This window comes from Phasianus colchicus, chromosome 28 (genome assembly GCF_987193195.1).
Source record: "Phasianus colchicus chromosome 28, bPhaCol1.hap1.1, whole genome shotgun sequence".
Classification (NCBI taxonomy): domain Eukaryota; kingdom Metazoa; phylum Chordata; class Aves; order Galliformes; family Phasianidae; genus Phasianus; species Phasianus colchicus.
The window spans coordinates 1,247,258-1,259,266 of record NC_143463.1 but is presented as its reverse complement, the minus strand read 5'-3'; the positions used below and the strand labels follow the sequence as shown (position 1 = coordinate 1,259,266).

The following is a 12,009-nucleotide window of genomic DNA, read 5'->3' as shown; positions in this document are numbered from 1 at the left end:
CTGCACTTCTTAAAGATTCTTGAAGCCAACGGAATGCAATGAGCCCTTCCTGCAGCCCAACAATGGAGGTCTGCACTCTGCATAGATGCTACACAAAGAAACATAAGCTCCCAAGACCTGCTAATTTTGTCCTGAAGAAGCAGGCCAGCAAAGGAATGACACAGTAGCACAGTGCTCTGCATAGCTCTGCACATTAGGATCACCACTTCCAATCCATGGAAGCACTGCCAAGCTGAAGGACACACAAGAAGAAAACATGCTTGTGCAATTCAGAAGGAACTTCAGGAGCAGCCAAGCTGTGATCAGGAGCTCCTAGAAGGAAATGTGAACCAAACTAATGCCCCCTCCACTCTTAAGTACACGTAAAGTTGTCACTATAAAAACTAATAAGAATGAATGTTTCAAAAGTACCATTTACTATAGGATATATTTAGCTGTGTTAGCCAATATTAGAAAAAAAACCACAGCAGATCTAATCCTTTCTAATCTGATGAAAGATTTCAAGCACCTGCTGATGAACGTGCTTACTAAACCCACGAGAAAGCTCAAGCCTGGCACATGTTCCAAACCAAAGAGAAACTACCGATTACAGACAGTGCAGTATTCCTCCTCAAACATTTGAGAGGATATTTTGGTTGCACAGATGACAACCCAACCATTCAAAAAGACTTCTCTCAAAACGTTTGCACTTTTGAGGAAGTTTACTGTGAAAGATTGGCTATGATGGGGGAACTGCCACATGTAAGTGCTGCTGAAGCCATGAGGCAATGACACCTGATACCCTTTGGAGCAAGAGAACACGGCTACACACCTGCTGATCCCCACCAGCTCCTGCTTAAGAAAGGGTAACCTTGATTATTATTATTTTCCAAATGTTAACATCTTATACTCATTATTCACCAGGCATAACTTTAATACAGCCATTTCTTTCTATTTTCCTACCTTTTTTCCACAAAAAATTAGTTCTCAAGATCAGAAATTAGCAGACTTACCATTTGAACACAACAATGCAAGAACAGCTACCTCTTAGCACTCATCCACACCATTTTGCATCTCAGTTTCAAAGTGACAAGGCATGCCACCTACGCTGCACCCTGCACACATAGCTTTCCATTACATCTATTTCCATTTAGCAAAAATTTCCACTCAAGGGAAGGCCTCACTTCCTTCAACACTGCCATTCCCCTCCTGAGCTCTGCTCCTCCTGCAGGCACACACAAGCTCTACAGGGACACCCTGAGTAGTGGGTTGTCCAGGTGGCTTCCAAGTATTTCCAAGGAGACTCCATAACCTTCCTGGTGTGCACAGCTCACAGTGCTCCTGCAGGTCAGAGGGAACCTCTGGGCTCTGCTCAGTGCCTCTCATCCTGCCCACCCCAGCACTTCCATTGCCCAGCAGACTGTGGCACAGCTCTTACCTCAACACTGCTGCTTCAGATCCAAAGGCAGGGGACAGGCACACACGGGTAGAGGGATTACCAAAGAAACTGGACACCTCATAGCTTACTACACAAGGATATATGATATACAAATACACTGATGTCAAAAGCAATGATCTAGACCATGGATTTTCTCTCTTTGCTCAATTATCAGAAAACTGCAAGCACTCCTTGGCCACCTGTTCTTTCAAGGTACAGCTTTGAAGATAGTTTCTCTCCTCAATTTGGTGTGCTTTCTGTCTGAAGAGCTACCCAACTCGTGGCAGCATCACCACCTCTCTCCCCCCACTTGCATCCCTTTGCTTCACCCTGTGCCTCCTTATGGTGTTAATGCTCTATTGTCCATCATCACCTTCAGAACAACACACAAGTGACTGCTCACCAAGAAACATGAATTAGGGCTACAGGATGAAACGCAATAATATATATTATCAGCATCTCCTTACCTTCTGTGCTTTATCCTTCTGAAATACAAAGACGGGTGGAGCAATGGCAGGTTTTTCTGCAAAAAGAGAAATTGTTGGGTTTTTTTTCCAACCATATTAATTATTAACTAATATGACAGCATTACGGTCTATAAAACTTTTACAGAAAAAACTTCAAGGATACAGTTACATTTCAGTTACACAAGTTGCTTCCACTGGTTCTTAGCAAGACGTAATTATTATAATGACTTCATCTTCAAAAGGCAGAAGTGTATTAAGAACAGAAATACAACTGGTATCCAAAAGCTGCACAGATCCTCTGCTCTCCCCAGATCTATTTCAGAGCAGCCCTTCCATCCTATGTGAGGGCATCAGCAGCAAGAGGCTCTTTGCTGAGAGCGTAACTCTTGAACACAAGTTGTCAGCAAAAGCTCTTCCTTTCCCACAGTATTGCACCAATGCAGTAGATAAGACACAGGATAAGGGGAAATGGCTTTACACTAGAAGAGGATAGAACTAGGTTAGATGTTGGAAAGAAATCTTTTACTCAGGGAGTAGGAAGGATATTTACAGATAAGCAATTGCACCCAACTATTTACAAATAAACAATTTAAACCAAACATCCTATGTACATTATTAGAGGTACCAGCCTTACCTGTGCAACTGGAAAAGCCTACCTGAAGTTCAGATTGAAACATTAGCAGGATATGCTTCTAAATACACATAACATTCAGTTCAAGAGCAAAGTGAATTTCTGGAATTAATGCTTGTTTTCCATTGCCCTTAATGGTGCCAAAATGAGGGGGTAGGATGTGAAACAGAGGAGAAATGGACTTTCCTCAACCTTATCCAAGTGATCTCATGTGACGGTATTTAAAGAAACTGGATGCATACTGGTGCAGTCAGCAACCCTGCTCCGTGCTCGTAGGGCTGAGCACGAGGACAGCGTTTCAGTCTGCCTTCAGAGTGAGACACTGCTCCTGGGGAGGAGTGCAGGGAGAGCTGTACCTGGGCTGACTTCTGTGCTAAAGCTCCATCGTGCCAATTATTTGGTTCCATGAACGAGATTAGGCACTTCATAAGACTAAAGGTTTAAGAAGAGCTATTGGGTCAGTTGTGGTGAAAAAGTGAAACGATAGCTGGCAAAATAATTACTCTAACAACTCTACATTACTTGAGGGTGGATTTTCCACCCTTCTAAGAGCCATAACCAGAAATAACAAAAACACTGTAACTGAATCTACTGAATCTAATACCTAACTGCTACACCTGCCCCAAAAGCAGAGTCTATGGCAGTATAACAGGTCCTTCTGGAGGGAGCAGCCACATCCCCACAAGGCAGGGACAATTCTGGATTCCCCTCCTGGCCAGGTTTGGCTCATGCAGGGAGGAAGATCTTACAACTTATGATCCTTCTCTTCAAGGCGATGAAAAAAAGCATTTAGAGCGTTTTAATATTAACTAATGATGCAATTACAGCAATGACAGCTCTGCTCACCACCATCCCACTGCAGCAGGCACATTCTTCACCACGGATCCAAAATGCTGCTGAGGATGTGTGAGTGCCCTGTTATGTTACACAACTGCTTAGCAGTTTTGCTTGCACTAAATCAGCATTATTTTTTTAGAGGTTAACCAATATTGTGCACTTAATTCCATTTCTGTTACACGTATATAAAAGCCTTTAAAGACATGACTGCATTTCTCATACAGACTCACCTCTCTAAGCACAAGAGGTCTGCTCTTTATATTGAAAAATACAAGCAGCGTTGGTAATTATATAAAGAACATCCTTCACTTCTTGTCCTTTCTGAGTTCTGCACCAAGACCACATGGAAGAGCTCACTTCATTCCAGCCCAAGGCAAGAGAGGAGCACTGTGTTTCTTTCCTGACGTGACCTTCAGAACACACTGCACATTTTCTGAGCTTTTCTGAGGAAGCACTTTCAGTAAAGTCTTTAAGACAAAGACATTATTACCATGGATCACTCACTACCTCACTTGTTAAAAAATTAAAAACAAGAACACAAGTGCTGTTCTCCCTAAATGCATTTATGTACACACCGTATTAATGAGAGGTATTTGATGTTTCCCTTGTGAAAACACTTGGACTCTGCACAAGTCCTTTTCCATTCTGCTTTTCAGTAAACAGAACAAAACCAATCCCTTGTAGGACATTCTCTATTATTCCAATATCTGCCTCAAACCAAACCCCCTCTGCAGAATCACCTCACTGACATTCTAGATTCAAAAACAGTTTTATTTCTCCTCCTCCCCTTCCCTCCCTCCCCAGTGCTTTTCCCAGTCACTACCACCATAGAGGTGACAAATTCTGCATCAATTCTATTCTTCTCCAAAGACTGATCTCACCCTTTGCTGTGCTGAAAAAGATTTACTGGATGTGTGACCAGTGCAAGCACAAGCCATATTTTCACATCAACTTACTGTGCTTCCATTCCACCAAGCGTGGTAAGGTTTATGTACAGCAAAAGAGCTATCATCCATTTCACTGGCAAGTAATTAACAATCAATATGCCTTATGTATTACCAGAACTACACAAATACACTATTAAACCTACTCATCAGCTTGCTTCACAGGCCTTGAAAACCAAATCAGAGGCTACTCCCTCAACTGCTCAGAGGTATCACATCTTCATATCACGCATACCATTAAGTGAGGTTTCTATTTCTTTCACTCTGATGCATGACTACATACAGCTGTATCTGAGGCTACAAGGTCAGCCACGTTCCCTCCAACTAGACAAAACGTGACCTCATTTTACCCCTCCAACAGCTGACATCCACACAACACAGGGGTTGAGTGTTATTTTTGAAATACAAAGTTCTAAGCCTTCACTGCAGCATGAAACGACCCATAACTGAAAAACTCAGTGGATATTCTGAGTGCACAAATATAAAAAACACGTGCCTTTATGAATCCACTTTTGATGGCACCTACAACACTGCAAATATTTTCTTTTGGAACTTCATTCCAAATTACATTTAGAAGTGCAGCAGTGTCTGACTGCATGGAAACCAGGCAAGCAAGCCCTTGCTTGGATCTACAAAGCGCAACGCATACAAGCTGAAAACACGTGCCTTGACTTGAGCTCATTATAATATATGAATGGAGAGAAAAAAAATTGATCATACCCACGAACAACAAGGATAAGGGCAGTCAGATTGTTAGCTCATGAAAGAGATTCAGAATGATAATTTATTGCATATCTGTGGGTCAGCACATGAACTGCAATGCACTACAGAAATTGTTTTAAGGAAATGTTACATGTGCAATTCTTATTACATAATGGATTTTCTGAATCTCAACTTCCAGAGGACATTCTGATACCCAGAGGATATTTGCTGGGGATGACATTGAGGAAGAGATGCTGAGAGAACAGAAAATAAGCTGAGAGGAGCCCCTCCCCAGGAGGGCAGGGTCCTTGCTTTGCCAGCTGCCCTGTAAGAGCACTTTTCTATGAGCAGGAATTCTTCACTTTCATTCCCAGCTCTCCCAAGTCTTCTTCAGTACATTCCAGTCTATTGAAATCTAGAAATTCGGGATATTTCTGCTGAAGTGAGGATTTCCTGCATTGTTTGAGACCACTGAGTTACGTGCTTGTTCTGCTCCTTGGGGAGGATCTTCACACATCTTTTCTCCATGCATGTTCTACTTGTTTACTATGCTAACGTAGCTGCAGACCCCAGGAATACACGGCAGATCAACAGATACACACAAATCAGCAGATAAGCAGAAAGGAGAAAAAAATGAGATGATGTGGAAATATAAAGGTACTGTGGAGACAGGTTTAAAGCATCAAACATACATTGGGCAGTGAAAGAGCACTCCTCAGAAAACATTCACATCACCTCCAGTGCTCCAGGCCCTGGTCCTTAAGGGAGAGGCAGGGCACATTAAGAAAGCCTGGCAGTAACATCCTGAAAGACCAGGGGGCAGACGCTGATTTTCATGGACGTGTTATAATTTGCTTCCATTCCTCCACTTTCCACCTCAAAGCACTCCAAGTTCTAAAGAAGACTTGAATTAACCCTTCCAAGGAGCAGCACAGGGCCTTCCCAACTCCTCCCATACTTACACTTTTCTGCTCAGTCATAGAAAGACCAGCTCTATCTTTTCTCCAGGATGGTTTAGCTCATTAACAGACCCACTTAATTATCAAATAACTTATTTCAGAGTTGAAATAAGACACAATCCTGCTACAGCTGCCAGAGCCCAGCCTAAACCCAGCCCAGAGCAGCACATCCTTTCCAGCTCAGCTGGTGGGGGCAGGATGGGCACCAAGATGGTGTGAAGCCAATGCACAAATGAACAGCATAACCAGCTATCACGTAATAAAGAACACAAGGGGGAAAAAAAAAGGCTGAGGGGGATCCCTACAGACCGGGCTATGGAGAAGCACCGACACGCATCCTTGTTAAGGGTGGATGTGAGATCAGCACGCAACATCAAATCAGCTGCAGAAGAACTACAGTGCTTCTAAGGATAAAAGGAAAAAAGACTATTCACATGTTTCAGAAGGCTTTCTTTACCCTTCCATTAGATTTGGGCAAAAAATGTGTATTCAAAAATATCTGGAAAAATAAAAACAATGGGCAAGAAAAGAAAAGCACATTAGTTGCAAACAGAATTAAGTGCTGGTTATAGGGACTGCAGGCATTCTCTCAGCATACCTTACCTCCTTAACACACAATCTGCTTTTCCTGCCTGCTTTGGTACCACTCAGAATCACCATGAAATAGAAGCCCATACAGTATCAAACTTGGAAAATAACTGCAGGTATTCTCTTCATACCACAGTATGGAAGAGAAAAGTGGTGGAACCTAAATCAGTGTCAGCTGAAGATGGCAACAACTTACAAAGGAAAAAAAATGTTCTAAAGAATGCACGTAAGCAGAAGATATTTGATTTGAGAACACAACCACACAAAGACTTTCAATTCCTTTAAGGAATAAACTTGTGTGCACAATCAGATATAATGCAGCTATACAACTCCCCACAGACAAATGTCTTTCCAACATTCTCCAGTGAAATGCCACCTGGTAAAATAAAGATACATTTGAAATAACAGTACTCACTAAAATAACTTCTTCCTTGCTTTAAAAGCTTCTGCTGAATGAGATCTAATGTAGGATCATTACTGCTATTACATTTGATAGTTTAGGGACCATCTAAAGAAAAAATAAGTTGTGTAGCAAGCAGAAAGAAATGCGTGTCCATAGGCATTGACTTACAGAGCCTTTGCACAGGAAGCTTTGGCCACTGCCACCTCAGAAGTAACTTCTGATCACGATGGGTGCCAGCTCAGAACAGAAGACAAGTTCCTTTGACTAAAGGCTGAATCTAAATCTAAAATAATTCAAGGTTAAATTTAAATTATGCTTATTTCAGCAAAAATATTCTCCCACCTCAATACCATGCAACTTACTCAATGCAGAACAATCAGGCCAGAAGGATGAGCTAAAAAAGAGACCTGGGCATTTGTTGTTTTATAGAACTCCAAAGAGGCAGATAACAAAACAAGACTCTTCTTTTCCAATAGCTATGAATAGACTGAAAGCAAGAAGAAAGCTACGAAGCCAACAGCTGATCACTGAAAAAGACCCCATAAGCAAAGTCCAATCATACTTAATGACACTGGATCATTCGCATCCAAAGTTTACCAATGAAGTCATGGTGAATATAAATTACAACAGGATGGTAGGGGAAAAGTGGAAAAAAATATATACTTCTAGATACTTCTGCCTCACTTTGAGAGCCCTGCTTTCAAGATGTAAAGCACGTGACAGTCTGGTTCATCTTCAAACCCTTTTTGTCTCTGATCATATGAACAAGCAGGCAACTTCTACAAAGCAGTGCCACAGCTGGTATGGGAATGCAGAGTGCTTTTTACATATCTAAGATTAATTAGAAAATTTAATACCATTTTTAAAGCACAAACCTGTTGTGTTTACAGAGAAGGTGCTATTGCATCTCCCAAGCCCTGATGGCATCAGCAGATTTCCCTCTGCTTTAGGTAGTTTCACTTCAGCTACTTGACAAAGCAAACGTTACATATCAGGAATGGGGGAAAAAAAAAGTAGCTTGTTCTCAGCAGATGGGAAGAAGGAAACCAGTGAAGAAATCCAACTATTCTGCAGCAGAAGTACTTACAGAGCACTCCAAAAGGTGACAACAACAAATTGCTGCAGTTCATAGACAGTTACCTCGTAAACTAAAATTGCTTGGTTCCTACAGAAGTGCCAGAGTCTGCCAACACAGGGTGTGCAGCACAGGCACCCACTGCTCAGGAAATGGGAAAGAAGCAATCACACCCTGGCCCTGAGAAAAGCTTATACCTCTTCAATGACTGCAAAGAAATAATTCATGCTCAACACGAAGAGATCCTATCACCCAAAGCACAGACACAGGAGAAAGAAAGTCATACACAAATGCTGAGTTGTACATTAACTGCAAGTTAATGAGAAGAGCATTCAGGTTGAAGTCAGCGCGTGCCCAAGAGAAAGTTTTCCAGTTCTCCATCAAATGTCTCTGACAGATCTGTGGATAACAAGTGCCAGTTTTAAATCATAATCCGGCTAAAAAAAAAATAAATCACTGAGTGTCACATCAAAGGCTTTCGCGACAATTCCTAATATCATTCAATACCTATTTTATATGATAACAATTGTGTATACTATTCCAAAATATTCCAGAACCGCTTTTCAGAGCTTCATAATGCCAATCCCCCAAGCCTTCACTCCAATTATTAATGGAACTTCCAACAGCTGAAGAGAAGCTCATCTCCACCCCTTCATTAGAACCACACTCAGCAGCTCACCTCCTCTCATGGCAGGGATCGATTCCAAGACCAGGATCTTTTCTTTGGAAACTGTGTAACAAAAGTAACTTGGGAAGGTGCAATTTGGGCCACCTCATTCTTCATCCCCCTTCTCAGAAGAGGACCCCTCCCTTAATCCAACAATCTTGTGCCAGGATGCATCAAGCCACTACCAAGGGATACAGGTGCAGCTTCACCAGTGCAACAGAGAAGAAAAGATAAGTTAAAGGAAAATGTTAATGGAACTAATGGATTGAGGACAATGTGGTAGTTCTGAATCCATAGAGCTATGAAGAAATGGATTACAGGTTGTCCATTAAAATAGTTTAAAGGACATTGGTAGAACACTTAAAAGCTAAGTCACCACTGAGGTGTTAAAACTAAAAAGCTGGGAAGTAAAACTAGCCAGCATACTGTCAGAAAAGGAAAAAACTATGAATAAATAGAAACAAAGGAGTGCCACAGTAAAAGCATCATATTGAATGAGTTCTGTATGTGTGACCAGAAAGGATATGAGCAGAACAGACCAAAAGACAGGAAGGTTCACTGCAGAACTCAGATGGATAAGATCCCAAGAAAGGCTCACTTGCAGGAACCAACAAGAAAAGCTATTGCTTAAGCATGTTAAGGAAAAACAATCTGCAAAAATGACCGAAACCACTTTCTACATATTTGTGCCTCCTATGTGTCAAGAACTAATTAACGTCACACTTCATTATGAGGTATGGCTGAGAAAATGCTGCTGTATTGCTTGATTTGTTTTAACCACACGTAACATTTAGCCACCAAACACTTGAAACAAAAAGACCAATGTAAAGTAGAAGGTTGAAGAAATATTAGTAAGGAAACAGCTGTTTCGTATATTCAAATGAAAACACCCAAGTAAGGGGAATAGGACATTCACACACAGGCCAGAAAAATCTAACAGGAATATGCTTAAGAATGAGGAGAAAGTGATGAAAGTCACCATGGAGCATCACTGCAATGTCAGAGACCACAAATGGTGCAAACAGAAAGATTACTGACTCCCTGCAGAAGGATGCCACTACCATAAGCACACGTGGTTGCAGTGCTGTGCAAAGAAATCAGGTATTTCAGAAATGGAACCAGTGGAAAGAAAGCTAAGACCAGAAAATGCATCCAACCACATCAGAACTGAGCTGGTCCTGCTCAACCTCAAGGAAGTTATTCTGGAGAGAAGAAATGTAATGGGGAAGGTCCTGGAAGCAGACGTAAGCTAAAGAGATCTGCAGGTGAGGGGAACTCACTGGAGTCAGGGACAGGCCTGAAGGGAGAAAGAGGAAAGAAAGATGAGATGAAAACTTACAGATGATACCACATTGTGATTCTTGTTTTCCTTCACAGAAAGGCTACAAGATTCTGCAGATATACAGGGCTAGAAGTATAAACACAAGACAAGGCAGTACCAGATGATGAATGCTGATAACTTAGAACATGACTTCCAGTTTAATGTTTCCCTCTCAAACTCAGAAGTAAAGTGAAGGGCTTGCATGAACCACAGCAGCCATTTCCAAACTTCTGGTGCTAAAAGAACACCATGAGACATCAAAACTCATTATGAAGGTCTAACATACCATCATCAAATTTCTCACCAATAATCATGATGTATTTTACTGGTGTTCTCACAACTACTTATTGTGCCTTCTTGAGTACTGACAGCATCTCTTCAGTTTGGGAGCCAACAGCCCCACACATGCTGCATCAGAGGATTCACCCAATACTTTCAGTGTAACACTGTGGTCAGCTGCAGGTAGGATCCTGTCCAGAAGTTATGCCTACTATAGGAACTTCCTGCTGTAGGATGTTAACATCAGAGCTGCAAACAACCACTGGTAGAAAGCCTGAGCATCAGGAAAATCACTGAAAGAAAGCACTGTGTGTTTTGTCTCCTTCAGCACATTCAACTCCCTCTGTTAGGAGGAGAAGGGAGCTGTACCCAGCACCCCCAGGCGTCCCTCCTGAGGGACTCTGGGAGAAACGCTGGCTGAGCTGTGCCCGCCGGGGGCTGCCCAGCCTGCTGATACCCGATGTCATTTCGGCAGCAGCCTGCGCCCCTTGGAGCTGACCCCTCACACACTACACCTGCACACCCCACGGCACTCCAGCTCCTCGGAGTTCTTTACTCCCGAGCTTTTGAAGCCAACAAACGTCGGTTACACCTCACCCGGCCGCACACAGCAGCCCCAAGGGCTCCCCGCGCCAGAGGCAGCAGCAGCAGTACGGGCAGGGCCGGGCCGGCCAACAGTCCCGTTCGGGGCAGCGCTCCGCCCGCAGGGCCCGCGCAGGGCGGGCGGTCGGGGATCCGGCAGGCCGTGCCGGCAGGAGGCCCCGGGGGGCACAGCGCGGCCCGGCGGCGCCGCCTTTGTCCGGCCGCTCAGCCGAAGGCCGGGGCGCGCAGAGGCCGCGCGGAGGCGGCGCGCTGAGGGCGGCCGGGAGCGGATGGCGGGGACCGAGTCGGACGGGCGCGCGGCGGGCTGCGTGTGGCCGGGCCCGACCCGGCAGCGCCGCGCACGGCAGCGCCCGCCTACCTTCGTTCGCGAGGTCCGCCATTTTACTTCCTCAATCACGCCCGAAATGCATCGCGCAGCCGGACGGCTTCCACCACCGGCGGGCCGCGCCGCGCATGCGCCAATTTACGGCCACGCGGCGCATGCGCGGCCGGCCGGCCAGGCGAGGGGCGGGAGCGGAGTGGCGGGTGGCTCCGCGCATGCGCGGGGCAGGCCCGGGTGTGGCGTGTGGCACCGCCTCAGGGCGGGCGGGCGCGCTGGGCTGAGCGCGCAGCCCTTTTGTCAGCTGCCCTTCCGTTGGCAGCGCAGCGACTCGGCGTTCGCTGCGCTGTTACATGGTTCGTTAATTGCCATTTACTACTTGAGGCATTGTGCCACAACTCTGCTCTTCTGGGATTTACTGGACTTTAGTCCTGCGTTCAGCCGTGACGACGTGAACTTTGAATTTCCCACACGCCGTTCAGAACTCGGACCATTTCAGACTGCTGCTGCATTCCAATGGCCGCTTTCTTACTGTTCTCTGGGAGCTCACATAGAATCTCTTGAGAACCCAGCCCACTCACGTTCCTCTGACCCCACAGAAGGGGCTGTAAGCTCACCTGTGTCAGTCATAGAATTGTAAGGTTGGAAAGGACCTACGAGATCATCCAGTCCAACTGTCCTCCCATCACCACTGCTACCACAAGCACTAAACCACATCTCGCAGCTCCTCGTCCAGGTGCCTCTTGAACACTGCAGGGATGGCGACTCCACCACGTCCCTGTGCAGCCATTCCAGCG

At 44.5% G+C, this 12,009-nt stretch overlaps 1 protein-coding gene across 14 annotated transcripts in view; it reads right to left on the bottom strand.

Annotated features, from left to right (window-relative positions):
- The window catches only part of RANBP3 (RAN binding protein 3), a 40,617-nt gene extending 29,237 nt beyond the window's left edge, over positions 1-11,380 (bottom strand). For all 14 annotated transcript variants that reach the window (XM_090126139.1, XM_090126140.1, XM_090126142.1 and 11 more), the window contains exons 1-2: positions 11,252-11,380; positions 1,885-1,940 (exon numbers count right to left, since the gene is read on the bottom strand). In XM_090126139.1, coding sequence (XP_089982265.1) covers positions 1,885-1,940; positions 11,252-11,273 — 78 coding nt within the window. In that variant the 5' untranslated portion in view covers positions 11,274-11,380. The remainder of the gene's footprint in view (positions 1-1,884; positions 1,941-11,251) is intronic.
- Between the last annotated feature and the right edge of the window lie 629 nt (positions 11,381-12,009).